Genomic DNA, 24,637 nt, shown 5'->3' with positions numbered 1-24,637 from the left:
TTGTTAGTTTTGTGTCTCTTTGTGCTTCATTTTTTAACCATAACGCCATCCCTCGTTCAAAACGGTCTCTTTTAATAAATACCCCTAACTCAAGCAACACACTCTCACTTTAAACTCATTTCCATCTCTGGAAATGGTTGTGCATGTATTATTATTGTGTATTTCTTTGACATTTTAAATCTCTTTGCAGCCTTTGTAGTGTTTCTGCATTTCTTTGCCTTTTTTGTGCCTCTTTGTGCCTCTATCATCCATTCTTAACCTAGCAGCTGTAAACAGTTAAACAGTACAAAAGACACACCCAGTTCATGTGTTTTGCGGCCATTTTACATATTTTCAGCAAATTTGAGTCGTTTATCATGTTTTTTTGTTTACCCCTTTCAAGCAATAAACAGTCTCTTCATACTCATTCGAGGTCTGTGTCCGCAGACTGAATCATTATCCTTCCGTGTAAATATGGGGGAAAAAAATGGACATTTAGTTTTTCTACGAATTACAATTTGGGACTTCATTTGTCCGGGTGTCAGCGAAGGCACCGCTGAGTTTGTTGTGGTCCTGCGGGGCCGTGTCCGCCTCAACCAATCAGAGAGTAGAAGGGTGGCGGTCGCGTCATGTGACCACCTCCCACTTAGATGACCACGCCCACTCCCTCCTCTCTCCCTGATACTCGGCGCGTCTCTCAGACTTTATTCATTCCCTGCCAGGAACCCGACGCAGCAAATCAACCAGAAAGCTCCAGAGAATACGAAAGAAATAAAGACAAAAACTGTCCTTCATACAAGAAATCCTCCTGCGACACAGGGAAAAAAAAGAAAAACGATAAAAGAAAGTCGAATCGCTGTCTCTTCTCGTATTTTATTATATTATTTTCCATTGAAAAAATAATAATAATAAAGAAAAGATGAAGACCAAATTTATCAACGGGGTGTCTTCGTCCCCTTCCATGTCCCTTGGTCTGCTGGTGACCGAGAACGCCCTGCAGGTCCAGCCCGACATCCAGGACGACTGCAAGGACCTGGTGCGCGTCGACCAACCTGAACCGGACACCAGGCGCAAGGCCTATCTGTGGTGCAGGGAGTTTCTCCACGGAGCCTGGAAGAGCGTGGCCGAGGACGACTTTCACATCACCGTCATAAGGTACAGCGTGTTCCGCACTTTTGCATCACTATTCTCGTGATGCATAGCAGCTGCTGTGTCTATGTGTATGTCTAAGCTGCAATGATGAGCTCATCCTCAGACAATAAGGCAGATGATTCACCAGTCAAATGACCCAGTTAAAAGACGAATCCATCTAAATTTAAACAATGAGTCTTATTTTGTATTTTTCCTCTTTGCGAATCTATTTGTGCTGATCCTGCATCATTTCTTCTTGGGATGTGTTGGTCTCTTTGTGTCTCTATCATTAGTTTTTTTTTTTTTTTTTTTTTAACCTTCACCCTAGTTTGGGGTCCTACAAAACGAATTTGCAGTCCACTGTGCCTTTTCAGAAAATGTCACTAATATGAGCTTCTATAGCAGGGTTGTTAAACCCATTTTAGTTCAGGGGGGCCACATTCAGCCCAATGTGATCTTAAGGAGGGGCGTGGACCAGTTACATAACAGCAAAATCATATATAAATAATGGCAACTCTAAAATTTTCTAAAATATTTTGTTTTAGTGCAACGAAGTAAAAACATCCTTACAATTTTGTTTTATGAATAACCGGAAATTTCTTAAGTAAAATAAGTGCACACTGCTGCCATCTACAGTTTAGTTTTGGGTCTCGGTGTTCGCAAATCTGACTAAAACAGAGAAATCGCTAGTAGACATTTTAGGAACAGCAGTTACTTTTATTGAAAAATGGCAGCTAATGTCTTTAATGTAATTTTTGCACTGTGAAAATTCAACCCGTGGGACAGACGACATCCTCTGGCAGGCTGGATGACGCCCCGATGATCTAAAATCATCGTCTAGTGATTGTCCAGGTTACAAATGTCCTATCTGGAGATAAGTTGTCTTATTTTGTGACAACTGTATCACATTTTTAATCTGTTGCTACCGCGGCGTCCTTCACGAGCAGATATCTTTTCTCACGATAAATAATCAGAAATAACCCTCCCCACTGACCATCTGTCCTCCAGGGGTGGTCTGAGCAACAAGCTCTTCCTGTGCAGCCTCCCTGACAGCCTGGATTGTGTTGGGGATGAGCCGAGGAACGTCCTGCTGCGCCTCTATGGGGCCATCCTTCAGGTGAGAGTCACACCTCTTTTGACTAAAAAAAGCTGTTGTTTTTACTTTACAGAGAGCAACACGTAGGCCTCCCCTTGTAGCGCTTAGATATCAGTGCATAATTACTGCTTTTCATTTAGTGCTGCCGTACGGCAAAACACACACAGATAACAACAGAAAGAAGTGTAAACAGCATTAGTTAAAGACAGCTGGCCTTTATCACAGAGATGACTTGTGTAACTGGGGTCAAAGGTCACTGAGGGGATGTTCAGACCTCTTTATTAGAACGTGTCCTCGGTGGTCCGATCACAAGCTGAAAATACCTTGGCCACACTTGACGTCACCTGAGATCTGACCTCTGCTTTATGTCTGGGGACATGACACCTGTTTTATAACAAGCTGTAAAGTCTAGATAGATAGATAGATAGATACTTTATTTATCCCATTAGCATCATCACACATACAAGGCTATCACAAGTCAATAAAAACATTACAAATAAAAACTATAGTAAAGGCTAAATATATAAAAATATGCAAATATATATGTACACACCTTCTCATTCAAATAAATGAGAAGGTGTGTCCAAACCATGTTACGAAATAGATGATTTTTTAATCAATTTCTACGCTGACGTTAGTTATTTTGTGGTCAGAGTTTAGTGCTTTCTAACATCATGTGGTCAGGAGAATATTGTAACAGCTGCTGCCTCCAAAGGATCTCTACCTATCGCTGTTTCAGAACCGTGAACAGCTGGTTGTTGACTTGGGGAGATGATCCATATTTTGGAGCAAGCTGTTAAGTCTCTGACACATTAAGTTCTAATTCATTTCTAGTTAGTTATTTTAAAGACAAAGTTCAAATTATAACCGGTCCCTGGTAAATTCCACACACACCGATGCGATAGAAACGTTCTCCAGGAGGGTAATAAGAGTAAACCGCTGAGAGAATTGATTTATTTGTGCATTCTAGTTTAGATTTATTCCTTGTTTGGTGAGTGAGGACAGAGTCTTTTAAAAGCCTCATTTCCAATGAACTGACATCACTTATTCAGGTGATCATTTCTAATAGTGGCTGAATGACTCAGGACTCATTTTGTGTTCGCACAACCAAAGGAATGAGGTCAAACATGTCCCATGTCCCAGACGCTTGTGATCCGATCACTGAGGACAGATGTTGATATCAGGTCTGAAGAAGATGATGTGACTCCACCAGAGCTTGTTGCTGTTGCTGCTGTGTGTATGTGCGTCTGCAGGTCATTTGCTTATGTTAGTGTATGCATGCTTGCCTTCACGAGTGTGTGTGTTTATGTGTGTGTGTGTGTGTGTGTGTGAGTGTGTGTATGTGTGCGCGCGTGTTAGCCATTGTTGTACATGGTGATGTACCCCCATGGCTGTACATGCATGTGTTCTTTGCCGTAGGCTTCCCAAAGGAGCGTGCCTTGGGCACTCTTGTTCCCAGGTGAACCCACCAAAAAACACGGTACAGTATGAGATCTCTGAAATCTCAGCCTAATACAAAGATGTAACACACACTCATGTAGCTCACGGCCGGGAATAGGCCAAGTGTGCAAGAAAAAACTTAAGTCTAGTTGCTAAGAAGTCAGCTTCATTTCTGAGCTAGTGGACCAGTATAGACTCCGATGACTCAACTAGACAAGTCAGTTTGGGTTCTTGTTGCTTCACAGTTTTGCACAAGAAATTAAAAAGATAATGAGTTTTCCTGCAGATTATTCCTCATAACGTGGCCGGTCAGTCCAGGGTTCATCATCCCAGATCCTATTCTCTTAAGTCTGAGTGAAAACCGTTTCGAAGATAACGTTTCAGTGAATGATTTTACTTGCAAATGCCGAGCAACATTAGAACAACATATTCTAATCTCCCGTGAGCTGTGAGTAGAAAAACCAAAAGAACAACGCAGAGTCCTTAGAATTCGTCATGTGCAGCTGTAAAGTGATCTGTGTTAACCCCGGGCTGATGGGACCCGCATTAAGTATGAACTCAAGTCTGTGTAATTGTTAATGGCGCGTAAGCGGTTAGCTTTTATTGCCGGGGGAGAGAAGGCACTGTGTCCTTCACCAAGGTAACTGCGGCCGCCTCTGCCCCGTCGGAGCCGCCGCTCGGGAGGAATTAGCGGCGTCTAATCAAAAAGCTAATATGATTAAGGAACTCTTAATGTCTTTGTCTGAGTGCACGGCTACTAATGATTAAACCGGTGCTATACCGGAGATAGTGTTTCTCAGCAATGAAGATATGTGATGCAGGTGATTGACAGTAAACCTCCATCCGCCCGACCGTTCATCGGCACTCTTTCCCAAACTTAAATGTCCAAAAAGAACCAAAAAAAAAAAAAAGAGTCTAGCTGTGTGTCTGAACTCATACTGTACTGTCTGCCCTGCAGGCTTGGCTAGGCTATGATGTTCATGGACGTCTTCCCATGTACTCACGGGCGATTCTTTCCTTTCTCTCTTGTTGATAGATGTCCTGTAATAAAGGGGATTCTCGACAGTCAAACAAAGAAAATCACTTCCAGGTAAGTAACTGATCATGATGGTGCAGCCACACGGTGTTTTTTTTTTTTTTTTTAATTTTGTTTTATTTTGATTCCTTAAATTCTTCTCTCAACTGACGTCTTTGGCTTTTGAGGGGAATTCTGAGTGTTGTTTTTGTAAAAGTCCAGAAGTGTTTCCTTTTCTGTCTTCTTCACACCGCTTGACCGGGGAAATGATACTGACTTTTAGTTTGTTTCAATTTTTAAACGTTCAACGCCTTCATGTCAAGTTCTGCTCTGGTGTTTAATCCTTTAAAAGCACAGAGTCTCAAAGTTTAAACCTCCTCTGTTTTTTTAATGAGGATCTAACACCAATCAGCCACAACATTATGACCACTGACAGGAGAAGTAAACAACATCTTGTGACAATTCATTGTTCTGCTGGGAAACTTTTGGCCTGACACAGACTCACACACAAAACAAAAACAGTGTAGGAACAACTCAAAAAACATGAAGAATAGCGCAAGGTGTTGACCTGGCCTCCACATTCACTAGATCCCAAACTGATCAAGTATCTGTGGGATGATCATCCTCCCCTCAACCCATAAGACCCAAAGGCCCCCCACTAACAAATGACTGACGGTGCCCTCAGGGTTGTAGCTTCTGTCATTGCTCATGTTTTCGCATGACACCAGTCACATTTCTAACAAACTGTTGAAGTGTCGCTCTCCTGAGTCATCATTCTGATTCAGTTTCATTGGATGACCACAAGGCCACAAGTGCATTGGTTTGGTTCTTCTTCTTGTTCTTCTTCTTCTTCTATGGAAAAAGCCATTCCTTTTTCACTGGAGCTGATTCAACTGTGTGATCTTTTTGGAAACAGATTATCGTCACTTACATTTGAAAAAAAAGAAAAAAGGAAGTCACAGATTAAACTGCACCCTGCACCCTGCGGATCTGTCGTATTGACTGCGATAGGCTGGCGACCTGTCCAGGGTGCACCCTGCCTCTCGCCCAATGACAGCTGTGATAGGCTCCAGCAACCCCCGCGACCCTAGTGAGGACTAAGCGGTAGAAGCTGAGATGAGCTATCGCACTGATTTATTCTAGGCATACCTAATAAAGTGTATTCTTAGTATTAACAGGAATAATGAGAGAGAAACCACAGTGTAATAGTGAAATGGAAACTGATGAGTCTCAGTGTAACTGTCTTGGGGTAAAGAAAGAAGTAAAGAAGTTATAAACATTAAAAAGCAGCAACAAGCTGACACTAAATAACTTCTGTTTCAGTCCTTTGGCTCAAAGTTATGTTAAAAAACTGCTTTGATATGTACGAAAATGAAAGCTAAAATGGTCAGAATGTCATTAAGCAAAGGTAAAAGACTTTTATTTTGGTAAATTAGAGCTGGATGTTTAACGAGACTCTCTGTGCCCGCCAAGCCTTATTCTCCCTGACCTAGAAATTCCTCCACGTCATGTTGCCACGACCCTTGACCCTCGCCCGACATGCTGAAACGGAGTCATGCCTCCCGGTCATGTGATGGAGGTGAGGTCAGCACCCAGTTAGCTTATGTCACCCTCCGCAGAGTCCTTCTGTTAATCAGCGGCGAGCCCGCCCCGGTGTCTCTGGTTAACCTCGCCTGCCTTCCTTCCCCAACAATCCTGCCATCTGGTCACGGTAAATCCCTCTTGGGATGGGATGACTGTGAATTAATCCCAACGGGGGTAATTCAGACGTCAGAGCAAGACAGTAGCTCAGACGTACTCTGACGTACGCGCAGATACCGATGTACACTGATAACAAAGAAACATGCCGACTTGACTTTCACAAATGTTGTTTTCGCTCTCTGGTCTATTTCTAATTTTCATTTTTTTAAATGCACTAATCAGTTAAAAGTACACTTCCTGCAAATGTTTCACATTAAAAGCCTGCAAAACGTGTCGAGTTTGATTGCTGGTGTCTTAAAGACGAGCGAACACATATAACATTTAATAAGCAAACAATAATAATAATCCTGCTTTAGCAGTTGGATTATTATTGTTTAGAGAAACATTTCAAGATGTGACTTTGTGCTCAGGGAACGTCCGTGGAGATTAAATAAAATGACGTGATCAGATACATGTGTTCACACCAAAACATCACTCACTCAGCGTAGAACTTAACTGACGAAGAGGAGCGGAACATCTCAGAAGAAAAAGAAGAAGAAAAACAAGAGGGGCAGGACGGAGGGGGAAGATGAGAAAGAATGAAAAGAAGAAGGATAATAAGATTAGGAGAAGAGGAATAAATGGAAGCACTCAGACAAGAAGAGGGAGGAGGAAGAGAACGGATGGAGAGGAGGGAACGGAAGAGGCAATGGAATGTCCAGAGTAGAAGATGATGAAAGAGATGTCTCCACGTCTGATACGCTATTCTATGTAAACTCTGCAGTTCCTAGATGGTGGCTGTTGTCCCAGTCTTTTGACAGATAAATAGAACAAACATGTCACGCTGGTTCTTCTCAGTTCAGGCTGACTTGAACTCCATTAGTCCACCCAACCGTTACTGGCTTTTTGGCACACACAGCAGAAGCAGATAAGTATTGAGGTTAAAGCGGCAGCTGGCAGCGGCTCAGACTGCACCTGCCGCAGCGTTGCTTCAAGGCCGGCTGGTAAATATCCCAGAGCAGCGCTGATACGTGCCCGGCGTTACAATTTAAAGTTCAGCTGCAGGAATATGAGAGTCGATTAAGCTGGGTTGGTGGTTGAACATAAATGACAGTGGCACCTCTTCTTCATTCAAAAACCTTCATTACAGGAAGTTTCTGTTTCCTGTCTAACGACAGGAAGCTGCTGGCAGGGACCTCTTTGTCAAGAATAGTCAAATAACTGAAGTTGGAGCTTGGCATCTGAGAGTTGTTTGAGAGCGGGAGCCAAATCAAACAAGTCACTAAAAAAACAACAACAGTGGCATAAAATGGGTCAGAGGAAGTGGAAATCAATATGTGACCATACAAGTTAAACCAGCAAATACTGTAGTCACATGAATGGCATTTTAATAAAGGATTTCCTTTATTTCGAAGACAATTGCAAAGCACAATTGTTATCAACATCTCAAAGATAAATACAACCAGAATCGTTTTAATTATTTGACGGTAAACCAAAGGCATGTTTCTGTTGTATCAAAAAGTCTTCTTCTTGCATTAAGCATGTGGCTTGCATTAAGGCTGCCAAAAATCTAATGTGGATGTTTGGTGAGATGGTAGTAGTTGATCATCATTCAATACTACCAGCTTGATTTAGCAGCTCCAGTAAAATCACTAAACAGAATGCTGAATGCTGCTTTAAAAGAAGAGAAAAGTTTAAAAGTAACTGTCTGTTTGAAGCCTACCAAATGAGCCACAGTGTGTCATAAATATTAACACAGCTAGTCTAGTTGGAGGCGGCATTTAAGTCGTAGGTTGGCAACGTCATAAGCTAATGAATGTCATCCTTCTAAAAAAATGCCGCTCGGTTGCATTTTTATAACACATGCGGCTTGTTCCCGGCACAAAGAAAAATGCAGTAAAGGTTTGAACTCGTGATCGGTGTTAATGACGTCACAGCAAGCTAGGTCTCCTTGGTTACTACTACTGAGTGGCAAAAAGTGACAGTTGAGGGTGGAGATTAGCAGTATTAGTTTGAATCATAGACTTTAATAATGACTAAATTGTAAATGGATTTTAAAAAAAGATGAAGAGCAGTTTTTACGATTGACTGTATCAACAGATTTGAAAAGCAGTCAGAGATATATTTTTACAGATATCTCTAACTGCCAAAGAAAAGAGAAGTAAATGGATCGCACAAAGTAACAACTGGAATCCAGACACCGAAACTAGGTGTTGTGGTTCACATTTAGTGTCAGGTGATATTAATTTATGCTGTATCTTTTGATGAAGTCATACCTTAGGTTGCTTCTTAAGTTCTAAAGGTCTGTCAAATTAGTTTGTTAATGTTGCTACATTTATCATTACTGAAATGACCGTATAGATCATTGTCAAGTCCAATTGTCCTTAATTGGATCTGATAATCCGCATTTTTCCCGGTCTCTCTATTGATATATTTCACTGTGTTTTTGCCACTCAGGGGGCGTGGCCCCAGGCAGCAGTCACATCAGTGCATACCTTCTATATAAGAACTATCTTTCTGAGTTAATAAAGTGATTAGATGGAACAAAACAGGACTCAACGGAAGGTCTAGCTATGTGAGATCTTGGTCATTGTAACTCGTGTATGGGTTTTCAAATGGACATACGGAAGATAAATATCCATATTATATACATGAGTTCTTGCATTCCTATGCTGCCAGCTGGTTGTTTTCTGGCAGTATGTGTGTTAAGATGATTATGATAATGTGGATAATTCACGTTGGGAGATTTGAAGCTGCATGTGATCAGCGTTCTGCAGATAATGTGTTATGTAACCACTGCCTTGTAATGAACAAGGAATAAAACTGCATGTTGCTCACGTAGAGGCTTCATCTGATCAAGATGATCAGGCATTTTTATGCAGATAAGAGATTTGTTTGGCTTGAACATTAAAGCAAGCAAGCATTTTGACAAGATGTTGTAACATTTTGTCAGTTATATAGAACTTGGTCACTTTTGCAAAGTCAAACAATGCTATGCTCAAAGTAGTAGTGAAACCACGTATCCCTTGAAGCTTCAGATGCTAACCCCCATCCTAACCACAGCCAATCACCAGCTAACTTTACCTTTCTTCACTACAATAACAAAGGTTGTATAAGATAAGATAAGATTGTATTAGAAACTTTGATGTGAACCCTGGAACCTCAAATTAAAAGTCTGATGCTCTACTGAGCTATGAAATATTTGAAAAGTCGTAGTCTTGCATGTAAAACTGGAGTTGCAGTGGGAAGGTGGATAGTTTAAATATAGTTTGAATTATGTTTCTGAATGAATTCTAGACTTAATATGTTGGTCATATTGCACAGCCGTGCTCTAATACTAGAATCTAAAATTTTGCATTGTTTGCAGATGACGTTGCTCTATTCTTTACTAAGGAGAATAGTTAGGTTTAAAAAAGGCATCATGTTTGGATATGAAATAACGCTGCATTCCAGTTGTGCTACATCTGGGCCAGGGTGGCTTGTCATCATTGATGGACTAATGAATTCTGAGTTCTACCAGTGAGAACATTTGCCCATAAGCTGAATCTGAAGGGAAGCTGTGTCATGCAGCAAGATAACAAGCCCAAGAATGAGATTCATTTCACAAAAGAATGGGTAAAGAAGAACAAGGTGAATGTTTAGGAATGGCCAAGTCAAATTCCTAATCCTCATCCGATAGAAATGTTGTAGAAGAACCCGAAGCATCTCAGAACATCTTAGAACTGAAGTGGTTCTGTTCTGAGGGCTAAAATCCATCCAAGCTGCTGTAGATGAGTGATCAGCAATTACCGGACATATGTAGTTGCCAGTAACTGCTGCACAGGGGGTCACAGCACATACTGAAAACAAGGGATCACATTTTTGCAACTTAATAATATGGACAAATGATTAATGTTCTTGAATGAATAAATGCACAAGTATGGAATATTTCAGCCCTAAGGAATAATTGTATTTCTTTGACTGGGTTCTCTTTGTCTAGTTTTAGGACTCTCAAGTCTTTTTTATGCAGAAATGTAGCAGGAAAACCCTTAAGCAGCACTCTAGGCTGTCATAATTTGTCAGATTGCACTAACTAGGATACAGTTTTGACATTTCAGCATCCCCTGAAGTTAGAGTTCAATGCCTGCTCCTCTGTAGGTGATACAGTACAATCCTGTTTTGAGAGATATGGTCAAAGCATGGTTCAAAATAATGCATAACATTTAGGAGGAACATTTAGAGTGGGCAGCACTGTTTCCTCTGAGCCAGCTTCCTGCTGGACTGTCGGTATGAAACACATTCCCCTGGCTCTTACACAAACAGAATTCAGATCTAAATCTCTGCATCTGCTACAATTTATCACAAGGTTATTCACTTAGCAAGGGTTTGGATTACAATACTTCACACTGATTCTGACCACAACCTTTTAAGCTTTCATGTTAAATGACTTTGAGGTATTTGTTTTAAACAGCCCCATTCCAGCATTTTAGGAATTCACTCCCACAGACAAACTTTTATTTCCCCTGTATTATTCCTACATTTCTTTCAGCCTTTCATTGGAGCTTCATTTTGAAACCATAGTTGAGATAAGTTTGGCTTCATTGGTGCAAAGCTGAACTTTTAGTTTCCCACAGAATAAATCAGCAGAGTGAGCCTTCGCTTTGCTGGTTTGGCTCTGTTAATTAGCTACCGACCCCTCTCCTTTCACAGTGCCGTCTCGAATGTTTGGTGAGATGCCCGGTTTTCCCGTCTTCTCCACACAATACAGCGCAGGAGAAACGGCTCGCTGAAAAGCCAGCTCACAGTTTTTAGTCTTTAGAACTCCAGGGACTACAAGGAGGTTTCTCCGTTAACGTTGAGTCCCTGGGAGTTTTTTTTTTTTTTTAACATCTCTAAAGATGAACCGAGAAAGACATGGTTTTAATCTACCTCTTGTGTTCTCCTCACCCTCTGACAGGCAAACCCAACTAACCCCTAACCACAACATTTCTTCTCATTCAGACTCCTCCATCCCCTGGTTTCCCCTTAAGCCCCGTTCAGACATGCACTTTATCTGGAATTTTCACATGTCAGACCTCATGTTCTTTTTCCATAAAGTAGCTTTGGCAGTCTGCCCCATTTAGAAAGCTTGGAAGGTACACAATGTAATAGCCTTAATGTCACAATACGTCGAAAGAACTGGAAAAACAAAATGCCTTATAATGTTGAAAGAAGCTAAATCTGTTTAACAAACTACTTCAGATATTAAATACTGTGAACAGATTTGATTTACAATACATTCAAATCAACTTAATTTGTGGTGTAACTTTAGCAGAAAATTACTTCATTATATACCTACAAACTATAAATGTACAAGACATGCATCGACTTTGGAAAATATTCAGACTCATTAACCTTTGTTTTTCACTCGATTGTGCCGTCACCACGAACATTTTCCTACAGTGAAGCATGGCGGTGGCAGCATCATGCCAAATCTACAATACGATCAGTAGCTGTTTTTACATTTGTTCAAATGTGAAAGATCCTTTAAATGTTGAATTTCCTCCTGCTTGTGTTTTTGCAGGGCGCCGAGGCCATGGTGCTGGAGAGTGTGATGTTTGCCATCTTGGCCGAGAGGGAGCTAGGACCCAAACTCTACGGCATTTTCCCTCAGGGTCGCCTGGAGCAGTACGTCCCTGTAAGTCACCCACCATGACAAAATAATAGATCCACAAAATGCACTCTATTGTAGAAGCCATAGTTTTCAGCTATCATTTATCATGTTTAAACAAAAGTCACAAGATCTGTTTAAAATAACGTATTTATAGTAAATCCACATTTCCCATTAGAGTTACCAGCATCATTTAAATATTGGGCCAAATAACTTCAACTAAAAGCTTTGGGAATCCTATGAACATATTTTTAGAATCGATTCTCAATTCAAAACTTAGAATTAATGAAAACATCTGTTGTCAACACTGAGTATTAACATTTAAAAGCTCAGAGCACAGCTAGCTTTGGCGGATACTTTTATTTACAATGAAACAACAATGTCCACTCACTGGAGAGCTGTAGAAAGAGATGTTTTTTATCTTTTTTGGGTAGTTGAAAAGCATTTTTCAGTCATAGCTCTTTGTCTGCAGAGCCGCAAACTGGACACCTGTGAGTTAAGCGACCCCAGCATCTCTGCAGAAGTTGCAGAGAAGATGGCCAAGTTTCATGGCATGCGGATGCCCTTCAACAAGGAACCCAAGTGGCTGTTTGGAACCATGGACAAGTGAGCTATTTCAATAGTTGTCTGTAGTTTTCTCGGTCAGTAAGTTAAGTTTTCCATTCCTGAGATAGCGTCTGACACCATTGATTACTTATCGTCAAGTATGAGGCGGCCGTGGGCTTTTATCACATTGCACTTCCGTTTGAAGAGTTCAGTCTTTAGGGTTGTTGTTAGCTTTACGTTGCACAATGTGTGCTAATGTATGGTGATAAAGTGTGTTGTCATGTTCACCTAGATTCTCTTATCGCTTTACTTAACATTAGTCACACACTTAACATTAGTTTTTAGACAATTTTGTAAATTTCCACATCAGGAAGGGAAAAACAATCGACAAGAATCCAAATGACTCTTCTAAAAGTCAAGGAAAACAAAATGTAGATAAAACAAACAGAATGTCTTGAGCAAACTGGGATATTGAACACATCCTGAATAATCATGAGCAGGTTGCTTGTTTGGCAGGCAAATGTCATGCAACGTGTTTGTAATGTTTGTTCTCTCCACTAGATACCTGAACCAAGTCATGAGGCTGAACTTCACCAGAGAGTCCCAACTGCGCCGCTTCAACCGCCTGCTCAGCTACAACCTCCCGCAAGAGGTGGATATGCTGAAGTATGTTCCTGCACACTACACACTACAGCACACTTCATGACATATGCATGGAAAGTTTCCAGACATGGAGTTATGTAACAGGATGTGCTGTGTATGTTGCACCGACTTGTCTCACTGAAATGTTATTTTTTGACTTGGTTTTCGTTCCAAGTGGGACTTCACGTCTTAAAAAGGACAATTTCTCTTTACTTGAAATATGTTCTTAGATTAACCTAATGCGAGTTACGCACAAGAACCATATGTTTCCATTTGACACCAAGTTAAAAAAAAAAGAAAAGAGAAATGCAGCTCAGGATTGTGTCAGTGATTTGCTGAAGAGTTTTTATGATTGGCCAACTTTATTCCTGTAAAATATTCAGTTTGAATTCCTCAAGGAGGCCTTTAGGCGTGGCTCTTCAGTCAGACATGTTTGTTTTAGTTCTTATTCACCCGGATTTCATCGGATCATTAGGTTTACTTAAGACTGACCAGAGGTAAACAACAGATTGTGCAACAGACAGAAGGAGACTAAAAGCCGAAGCCCTCCTCTGATCATACATTAACACATTTGATTAAAAACTGAACAGCTTTATAGGTACCTGTGTTCACACATGGCATTAAAATGTGTCTCCACAGCTGGTTGTTGTGTGTGCGTGCCATGACTTGGGGAGATTATACATAATTACTGATGTCCGCCCTGGTATTAGCTGTTGTAGAGACCAGCACAAAGCTCAGATTATAACTGCAACCTTAAAAACTTCCATATGTAGCGTAATTTCACCAAATTTTCCACAACAGATCTTAATGCAGCATCTAAATAGTTTAAAGTTGTAGTTAAAGTTTACCTGTGTGGAACACCGGCAGACAGATTTATTACATATTAATTTTAATTTACTCAATTTAGGTTTCTCCTCTTGACCTCAATACTGTAAATATTTAACCTAACTGTGAGAAAAAGAAACGAAACCATTGTTTTCAATCAAACAAAACACATCTGTTTTCTCCAGTCTTTCAGTTTAAGGCAGTATTTGTCTTTGCAGAGGTTTTATTTAGTTATATAATAAAGTGAATCTGTCTCAGTCGCTGACTTTCTTTCTTTGCTTATGTCCAGGTCTCTGCTGGAGTCCACTCATTCTCCCGTGGTATTTTGCCACAACGACTGTCAAGAAGGTAAAACACAAAGGCGCTAGCTAACGCACCATTTGCATTATTCATTTTGTCTTCTTTTTTTTTTTCATTTCATTATGGATGAGCTTTAGTTTATTTTTGTTTTTTCTGATTTCAGGGAACATCCTGCTGCTGAAGGGCCGTCAGAGCTCAGAAAAACAGAAGCTGATGCTCATCGACTTTGAGTACAGCAGTTACAACTACAGGTATGTTTGCGACACCTGCAACACAAACTTGGGCTCAAGTTTTCTTGTCTTTTCCTTCCTTGTCATCTAGAGTAGCACGTATTTATTGTGTCTTACTTTATTTATCAAATATTTAAAGAAATGTTAATGCGCTAACAGGCTACATATAGATGGTGGTGATAGGAGGAGGATACTTGTTAAATGTAGCATACTAATTTTAGCCTTTAGCTCAGAGCCAGAGAGCTGCTTATTATTTTATTTTACAGCAACAGTGGTGCTCAACCTAATAGGTGCTAACTAGCTAAAACTGCAATAGTGTGCAATAATAAAAAATAAAAAAATAATAGGAAATAAAAATGAAGTGTGACAATTTAAAGATTATTTTGTTATATATTTGTTTTATTTTTCATGTACAGTATTTACAAAGAATGAATATGAATAGCACTCAACTGTAAAATGGCCACAAGAACAAGTGTTGTAAAATGACAAAATTAGCCTTGATTCAGAACAGTTTATGTTGAACTTAGTCCCTGGGCTCATGCCAAAGATTTTTATTTATTTATTTTATATAGACAACACTTGTCTTGCGTTTTCAAATAAACTGAACTTTGAGATTTTGTTTCCCAGCAATTGGTGGGGATATTTTTAGTCCTGCTGGTATTTCCCTTGTTGTTTGCTGGACAAAGTTTTACATAACCAGTTCTCTTGCATGAATCTCGAATGACGTTTAGCTTCGATGTCCCTTTTGTACGGTAATAATAATAACAATAATAATAATAATAACAGGCTAAATCAGGTAGCTATTTCTAAGCATGCTAGCTTAAAATGCCGACAGAGACGGTTCCTGACTGGAAAAAAAAAAGACAAGAAAAGGGAAAATTAGGGAAAACAATTATAATGTTGGCGTGGCACTGAGTGGAATAGGTTTTCATAAGTATGCTTTTAATATCAATATAATAATATCAGCGTGCTAGCATTAGCATTTTGAGTTTGCTAATATTAGCATAATATGGCATATGCTATTTGTTAGATTTTTACAAATGTTTGTACACCAACGGGCTAAGATAATACGCAACTGATAATGCATGTATCTGGGTTAAACACAGAGTGTGTTCATTAACACGCTACCATTGTTTGTTTTTTTTTTTTTTTTTTTTTCTGCCTGTTTGCATACTATTGTTAGCATTAGTTATTGCACTGCTGTGCCATAGTGCTCTCCCAGACAGGTGCTAGCCTGTAGACTAAGAGTGAAACAGCATTATTTTGATGTTGTCGATCCAGCTAAGAGGGGCTAACTGGCTAAATCTGGTAGCACTTAGCTGACTGCGCTAGTTTAAAATACTGAGGGTAGCATAATAGGCATAAGATGAAGGGGAAATGAAACAAAAACTGACATAAATAAAACACGCAGAACGTCCCCTTATAATATAAAGTGACATGAAAAAGGAAAACAAGAAATGAAAATATATAACTAATGTATAAAAATATTAGAAAAGGTCTAAATGAAAAATAAAATAGTCAAAATGTGACATTAAAAAGCAAACTTGGTATCTTTTAGTAATTTCACAGATCATTTTATTCATGCACAATAATTTACACAGTTCTTTTTAATTTACACTATTAATTTACACTATTTTTGGATGCTTTTGGTTGCCATACCTGGAGTGATTTTAGAAAAAAATGATGCATTAAGTTATACCTGACCTAAATGCTCTGCGTCACCATCGCTTATCCTCCTTCTACTTACTCTCCTCCCATCTAACGATCAGTCGCCTGAAATGAGATGTGGAAGCTGATAAAATTAAAGAAGAGATAAAGCAACCCAGACAGCAAGACAGAAAGAAAGGCAAAATCAGGGAGGAAAACGTTAAGAAAAAAGCCTGCAGCCTGGTTTATGTCTGCGTGTCCCTGACTCAGGGAGCCATAATTCATGGCTGTTAAAATATTCACTGCAGCTGTTATGTAACCAGAATCTGGCAGGGATAGAGAGGAGGCTGGAGGCGATGGAAAGACCTGTCTGTGTTATTAATGGCGGTGGGCATGCAGTCGTGCTCAAAAAGACTGGAAGCAGTCACAATGATGTGATTGTGAATCTGAAGGAGAGCTTATTTTCTGCACCTTGTGAGAGCGCAAATGCCCAAGCGGCTTAATTATGGGAAGCGGCGTTGATCACAGTAAACTCCCACTTCCCCTCAGCTCCCCTCGGTGTGGCCCCTTTAAGTCTCCTCACATGTCACCAGGATGTTACACAGCAAACATGTGACAATGTGGTCCAGAAACGAGCCAGTGCTTGGAAACAAACCTGAGCACATGTCTTATTATGTACGCTTACTTGCCCAAACATAAAGTACACCTGTGAGAATGAACTAAAGCCTCCTTCATGACTGTTCCGGTGTTTAGTTTATGTGGAAACAGCGCCAGAAAGATGGTAATTCAACTGGATGATCATTGTGGAGACTGTAGTTTGTGATGTTTTTGTTATACAGTGGGGTGGGGATAATAGGAACATGAGTATCTTGCATCATAATAAAAACACAGCTGAATCTACTTCTCTCTAAGATATTTTAAACTATTACTGAATACCAGAACCTTCATGAAGATTAGATTTAGTCTGTTATATGACAATGTATTCACCAGTGTACCTAATGAACTTCTAGGTGAGCCTACGTAGAGGTAAAGACTGCCAACTTACTGCGGATGTTGTTTTTCTTTTTTCATCACCTGCAAGTGAAAACAGATTGGTGTGTGAAAGCTTTGTGTTGGAAACCTCCCAGAGCTCCTGATAATAGTGTGGGAATCAACTTCCAAGTACTACGTTAGAATATGACCACATGTAGCCACAATCTGTTTGTTTTGGTTTGAGGCAGCACAGATGCTGTTACTGTCATTTTCAGAATAGCTGCCTGTGATGAGAAAGAAACAGGCTTTTTATTTATGCTTCATTGTTATTCTAACACTGCAGTCCTTTTGCCACTTGTGCATTGCAGTAATTAAGAAATGTTATCATGCCAACATGCAAAACTAATATGCTTGTTAAGTATTGCCACGCTAACATTGCCATTTTGAGTGTGTTGGGATGTTAGCAGGCTTTGTCAGCTGCTAGCTTGACAGAAGACGTTTATGTCATAAATTTGTCTGATATCTTTTATGTTAGCATGGTTACATGCTACATATAGATGGCCAAGATCGTATGCATAGTACTTGTTAAACATCAGTATGTTGACTTTGTTTGTGAGCATGTTAGCATGCTGTTGTTAGCCTTTAGCACAAACTCACAAAGCTGCTAGCATCTGTAGACTGCAGCTAATAATTCACAAGCTATGTATCTATTGTTGTTATTGTTTGCCATTTTTTAAATAGCTAAAACATTCTACAAAGGGTAGCTTGCTAACAGGCTACATATTAATGGCAAAGATGATAGGTATAACAGGATACTTGTTAAACATTAACACGCTAACATTGTTTGTGAGCATGTTATCATGCGGATGTTAGCCTTTAGCTAAAACTCAGAAAGCTGCCAGCATCTGTAGACTGCAGCTAGTAATCACAAGCTATGTTGTTATTATTGTTGCTGTGTACAATTTTTTTAAAATGCTGACAGGCTAAAATATTGACAATGTAACGTCAACGTCTGAACGCAGTGCATTTATAACCATAAAACATAATAAGCTAGGGCTTATGTATCATATAGAAACAATAAATTGAGTTTCACTTTAACAATTACTCTAACCATGAGACATCAAGCAGAAAAATTTATTTCATATATTTTTCTCTCCATTTGCAGGGGATTTGACATTGGCAACCATTTCTGTGAATGGATGTACGACTACACTTGCGATGAGTTTCCTTACTTCAAAGTCAATGCCCAGAACTACCCCTCAAAGGCCCAGCAGGTGCGTATCGTACATTAGCACACATTTAACTGGTTTTGCTAACAGACTGCTGACCGATATGTTCATGTGCAGTTACACTTCATCGAAAACTACCTGCGTGAGTTTGACCAAGGGTTCGACAACCTGAGCCCAGAGGACCAAATGAAGGTGAAGGAGGAGATGTACGTGGAGGTCAACAGGTGAGCTCAGATGTTGGAAGCAGAGTAACCTCAATAGGTGACTCAGGACAAGTCTATACTGTAGAAAGTTTTTTTTTTAAAAAAGTGAAAAGTAAAAGAGTGTCTTTATGGTTCCTTTAGGTTCTCCCTGGTATCTCACTTCTTCTGGGGCTTGTGGTCCATCATCCAGGCAAGGCTGTCCACCATCAAGTTTGGATACCTGGTGAGCTTTTTTTTTAAAATGTTTTCACAAATTAGCCCAATACATTGACACATGCAGTTGAAGTCGTAATTGTGTGTTTATATATATTTATTCATGTATGTTTGTTTATTTGTGTTGTAGGAGTATGCTCAGGCCAGATTTGATGCTTACTTCCAGCAGAAGAAGATCTGGGCTGTCTAACGGAGTGAGACGATTAGCTTGCATTGACAACACATTCAGTCAGAAATGTCAGAAGGAAGACGTACAGGCTGATAAAGATTCCACGATCCACGCTTTACTTACACTCCCTGGCCCTGCAGGGATTAGCTGGCTACTGTTGGTGTTGTGTTGACTAAAGCCAAACCTTGATCACATGGCTAGGTGCTTAAAGTATGCCCCACAGTCCATTGCAGCTCAGTTTACACTGCGTAAATACCTTAAGGCCAAAAACAAAGTTAGAAAGAAATAACACTGACTTACTAACCTTCATTGCCAGTCAGGAGTGCTCTCTGCTTCTGCCATATTTGAACCTAACTCAATCCTTTAGAGTGGTGGACTTTGGTTAAGGCTAAGTCGGAAATGTGAACATTGCATCAATGTGTATGTAAAGGTCATTCCCTAAAGGAAATGCTCTGTGGGAACGAACCAAAATGAACTTCCTTGGGTAGATTCCTGCTTTCTGAAGCAGCTGACTGCTATGTGTATTATACAGTATATATAGATCTCAATGTGCCAGTAGCCTGTCCACACTTGTTACTGATGTTGGCTGGTGGAATTGTGACTTGATCATCAGGTCCAGTTTTCTAGATATTACACACTTAACTATTTGTTGGATTTTTTTAAATGGTTGTGTCTTCAGGCCAGGGCAAACACAGTTATACTGTATTTTCTTTTTTTTTTTTCTTTTTTTTTTATGTATGTGAATACCTTCCTTGGCAACTCCAGCAAATCAAAATCAAAGGCATCAGGTACCTCCATTACAATTTGGCCTTGTTCTTTGTGGCTTCCTTTCTAATAATACTGTGACTTTCTTTAGCTTTTCAAGGGATACAGGTGTTGTGGATTTATATTGTTATTATAGATCACTGTGACAAGTAGAGAGCCTCATCTCCATATAGTTTACACATCAGATACGAATTGTCTGATTTAGTCAGAAAATCCAGATGTTTTGTGTGTGTGTGTGTTATTTTTGGTTGCCTGGTTGCTAAATCCTTGGCGATCGGATTATTTTTTTTCTTTTTTTCTTTTTTTTTGGTGTTTTGGCGCAAGTGCCTGCTGCCTCAGCATTGTACCCATAATCTAGAATAATAATGACGCAGGCAGTCATGGTCACAGGTTGCACAGATTTTTGCACAAATTGCAACTGGGCATCTGTGTAGTAGCCCTGTTAAAAGGGCATTTAGTAAAGTCCAAGTCCTCACGTTGTCAAATGGGTTGTCAAAAGCCTTCATATATAACTATGTCACCCTGTACAGACGGATAATTGCTCACTATTGTGTAAAAACTGGTATGGTGAGAGTGAAAACTGTGACTAATTCATCCAAATATCCAGAAACTCATTTCGACCTCACCCAGCCATTTTAAGTGAACCAAACAGATGAGCAGATGCGTTATTGTACCAATTTATTATCTGCTGCTAAGGCAGCTTTCACTTTGCCTCTAAATTAACAGCTTGATAATTTAAATTATAGTTCTTACATTCGGAGAAAAACACTTTTTTCCATTCTGTTTGTACAGTAGCAGTCCTGATTAAATTTCCTTATTAACAAAGACTACCCTGGAGAACAACTTCCCCCGCCCATAAATTTTGTTACGGGTCTAGATTCTCTCTATTGGAAGCTGATCATGTACTACACGAATAATGAAATCACGATAGACAGAAGAGTGGTTTTAGGACCAATTGAGGCATTTCTTTGTCAAACACTCGGGTGCTACCAGACTCATATTCTGATATGAATTGAGTGTGGCTGTGCAAAGCTAGACCATGACAGCATAGCTTTTACATACCAGAAAACAACTATTCAAATGCACTTTTTTCACATTTATCCATATTAGAAGTGAACAGTGAAGAACAAACTGACTAAAACTAAAATTTAAACCTATTGCTAAGCCCCACTTGTTAAGTTTTCCATTCTTATTCTGCTTAAATAAATTTTATACAGCAAAAACAAGGCAGATTTGACACTTTCAATTGATAGTTATTTTTTAAATGGTTTTGAAGGGCTCTATACAAAAACATGCTAGTTAAGCTAACATTAGCAACACACCTATGAATGGGGTTTTAAATATGCACTTGAGAGCAACACATATATTATAAAAGCAAAGCAAAAAAAACAAAAAACACACACAATAACAATAACACAGACACTTTACTGATTTTTTTTTTAAAACCCTTAAGTGAGCATTACCTGTGATGCTCTGTCACATCTTAACCAAATATTACATTGCGTAAATACAGCAATAGCTAAATTTATACAAAATTAAGTCCTGCTAAAAGCTAACTAGCTTAGCTTAGATTTCCAATCAGAGAGTACAGTGTTGAGTCAGCTTTGTTTGACATTAACCAGCACAGAGTTACGAGTTGTTAATGTTAGCATAAGGTCTATTTTGACCTAGCCATGCTCACTGTTGTGATTTGCTGCTTAGTTTTTGAGTGGCACATGTTTACGATTGTGTTACATTTGCCCCAGAGTCGGGCATAACTGCATTCCAGTTGAAATCCTAGATGGACGTCTCCAGGAAATCCTTGTTGTGCTTGCTCTTTGTGACTACACATTGATAGGTCTTTGGCACATTATTCAGATTTTTATGCTTAAAAACATCGTAGAAAATATGATGATGGATTGGATTTTGTGATTCTTACAACATTCTGAGTCAAAAAGTCAACGGTATGGCTATTACAGTTCCGACCACTTGCAGTTATTTTTTGCTATTGGGTTAAAAAACCTTTTTTAGCTTCCTCTTTTTGCCACAAAATGTAGAAAATTTACTGTGCTGCTACAAACTAAAGCTGTGCAACCATCACAAACACTGATGTTCATGTCCACGTTCATTCCTGTGAAGTCGTGGACAATTTAGACGTCGGGATAAGTTCTCTGTTTTATCTGTGGATTTAGCATGGAAGCCACCAAAATGAATGATGTGTGTGAAGGCTGCTTTTCCTGCGCCGCTGAGGGAACTAACCTGATCACTACGCCAGTAAACCAATACTGGAACCATCCAAAGGTGTTTGAATGTCTACTACTATGGCACTTTTGAGGAAATAATTATAGAAACATTTGGGAGTTGTTGAACTGTGACTTTTAGGGTTCTTGTTTTTATTTTATTTTTTCTATTTTACAAGTGTGTTTTATTGTATATGTCATTGTTATGATTTCCTTTTAAATGGTTTGAATGTAGATTTTTTTCTTTATCTTGAGACAGAATGTGCTGTGGATTGTACTGGACAACTAAAAAACTTAAAAGTGTTACTGGTACATCTTGTTTTTTTGTTTTTTTTTCTTATATACCGTATACTGGCACTTTCTTCTTCCTAACCTGAATTAGTATTCAGAAGTTATTTTTTAAAATTTATCATTTGCCCTAACTTTTTGCTACTGTACATGCTGTTTCCATCTCATTTCTGTTGTATTTTTTTTGTTTTACATTTGCTGTAGAGAAACTGTGTAATTATTCTAGTACATTCCATATTTGTCACTTCAGCTTCAGTATCATGTGCACTTTGGACCAAAAGAACTTAAATTTGATTGGATCTTCCAGTAAAACAAGGGCATCCGCCGTTCTGTTTCTATTTAATCACTAGATAAATCCAAATATGAATAACTACATAGTTATAATATCATGTAAGTACATCAAGTTAACAAAAGACATTTCTGATTTTGGTTAAAAATGTACTGTTCCGTGATGAGATGCTACAACTGCACTATTATGTGCAATAACCTTTGCCATCTATGCAGCTACACTGAATGCATATGTACTCACAGCAGCATACTTAGTAATTCAAAAGGTTGTTGGGTGAACTGCGGCAGCACATAAAGACAAATGACCTTGGCTGTAAATTTACTGCTTTGCACAAATAAAAGTTTAAAAAAAAAGAAAAAAGAACGTAATGGTGTCTTCTTTTCTTTAGAATTACCTTCACAGTGAATATGTCATCTGACAAGACGGGACAAATGTGGTGACGAAGGGACGTACATGTACTAGTTTGTTGAGCAGGACATACACCAACATTAAATATTCATGCCGTCAATAAAAATGTATGGTCTTAAAGTTCTTCTGGGAAAACTGGCGTTTATTGTGGATGGTCTTTGATACCAACACTTGAACATTGTCCACCCCTATGACAAAGGCAAGGGAGCATGCTTGGCCTTGGCTGACCATGATCCTGTCACCTGTTCACCTCATGGATAACTGTTTCTGAATTGTGACTTTGATATTGTTGGTGTATTTTATTATATTTATTGCCTATACTACATTTGGAGTAACATATAAATTACTGCTGTCAAACAATCAAAATTTTTAATCAGATTAATGACAAGGTTGGTATGAATTAATTTCGATTAATCACGATCAAATATCATTACTTTGTAATCTATATTAATCGCATTTCAATTTGCATGAGCAAACAGACTCAAGAAAGAAGTACATATATACTTACCGTGTTTCTTAAACACCTTCAACAGTTTCAACAAAACAACTTATCAACCTTTTTTTTTTTTTTTTAATTTCTCCACATTAATGTGCCCCATTACTCAACAACTCAACAAACTAACTTGACGACATTGTCCAAAAGGTGAGCTTCTTATTTACAATGATGCCTGCAACTGAGAACAGTCTCTCACACAGAACAGTGGTTGTAGGTGTGGGGAGATATTTGTAAACCAGCATTGCCGTCTTTGTGTGTCTTTGGCACAAGCTGGATGACACGTTTGCCAATGTGCTAGCACGGCTAACGTGTTGTAGCGTGTATGCATTTATGGATTAGTCCTTTCTTTTCTATAAACTTTGAATTGCTCTATTTTTAGTTTTTTGCTCCTTAAAAGTGTCTTGTGCTTACACATCATTGCTGCTCACTTGTGCTTTAAATCGTCCTCCAGGGACAAAGTTTTCTGAATGTTAACGTTGTTAACGTTGAACATGAGCTAGGTATTAATCAGAGTAGCTAGTGTCAATGCCGTTCTTACTCTTAATCTTGAGTTACTGCGAGTTACTGGCTTATTTCCCAGAATGCCACATCCTGCAACACATCCAACACTGAGCCTACTTTTGTAATTTCTTAGGCCACTGGAATGATTTATAATCGGTGCACTGATGTTGGAATTGCTCTAATGCGCAAGTGGAACTTAAGTTAATTAGCCAAAGTAACCAAATTACAGTACAAATGTCAAACATAAGAAATTGTAGATATCTTGATTTTTTTTTTCTTCTTCTCATTAAAATGCAGCAGTGTTTGTCGCAGCAGGGCAGTCTGGACAGATTTATGTGGAATGCTCATTGAGATAATGGACGTTGAGACGGACGAGACGCTGGAATGCTGCACTGAGAGCAGCAATGAGTCACACTTGGCCCTGTGGAGGGCGGCTGCAGCCAAATGCACCATTCATACACGACCGGCATGATCACCTTGGCCGACGTCATGCCGGTTCCAGTAACAGCTATGCTGCAGAGACAGTTTGATCTGACAGCTAGACTGCTCATTCAGCTCTTAAATTAACTTTGATTAAAAGTCAAGGCAATAAAGGCCAGTATCACTAATCCTTTAACATCAGCAGTGTACTGGGACTCTGGTACACAACACATACAGTTTTTGTGTAACATAGCGGAATTTATCTGTGGTTGTACTTTGTCCTGATGACATCACAATTAATTAAG

At 39.2% G+C, this 24,637-nt stretch overlaps 1 protein-coding gene across 1 annotated transcript; it reads left to right on the top strand.

The window, feature by feature from the left end:
- Window positions 1-399: 399 nt before the first annotated feature.
- On the top strand, window positions 400-22,870 carry chka (choline kinase alpha). Its single transcript, XM_047596166.1, has 12 exons — window positions 400-1,134; window positions 2,119-2,227; window positions 4,683-4,736; window positions 11,884-11,997; window positions 12,443-12,576; window positions 13,078-13,182; window positions 14,273-14,331; window positions 14,447-14,534; window positions 18,298-18,406; window positions 18,479-18,585; window positions 18,706-18,787; window positions 18,908-22,870. Exons 1-12 carry the CDS (start codon window positions 899-901, stop codon window positions 18,965-18,967), a joined length of 1,257 nt encoding a protein of 418 aa, XP_047452122.1. The 5' UTR covers window positions 400-898; the 3' UTR covers window positions 18,968-22,870.
- The last annotated feature ends 1,767 nt before the right edge of the window (window positions 22,871-24,637 follow it).

The sequence above is a fragment of the Mugil cephalus genome, chromosome 10 (genome assembly GCF_022458985.1).
Source record: "Mugil cephalus isolate CIBA_MC_2020 chromosome 10, CIBA_Mcephalus_1.1, whole genome shotgun sequence".
Classification (NCBI taxonomy): Eukaryota; Metazoa; Chordata; class Actinopteri; order Mugiliformes; family Mugilidae; genus Mugil; species Mugil cephalus.
Note: the sequence above shows the minus strand (reverse complement) of the source record. Positions and strands in the feature narration are given on the sequence as shown.

Coding starts and splice junctions, on each gene's coding strand:
- chka (XM_047596166.1), top strand. CDS start 899: ATGAAGACCAAATTTATCAACGGGGTGTCTTCGTCCCCTTCCATGTCC. Junction 14,535..18,297: donor TACAGCAGTTACAACTACAG/GTATGTTTGCGA, acceptor CTCCATTTGCAG/GGGATTTGACATTGGCAACC. Junction 18,788..18,907: donor CCATCAAGTTTGGATACCTG/GTGAGCTTTTTT, acceptor TTTGTGTTGTAG/GAGTATGCTCAGGCCAGATT.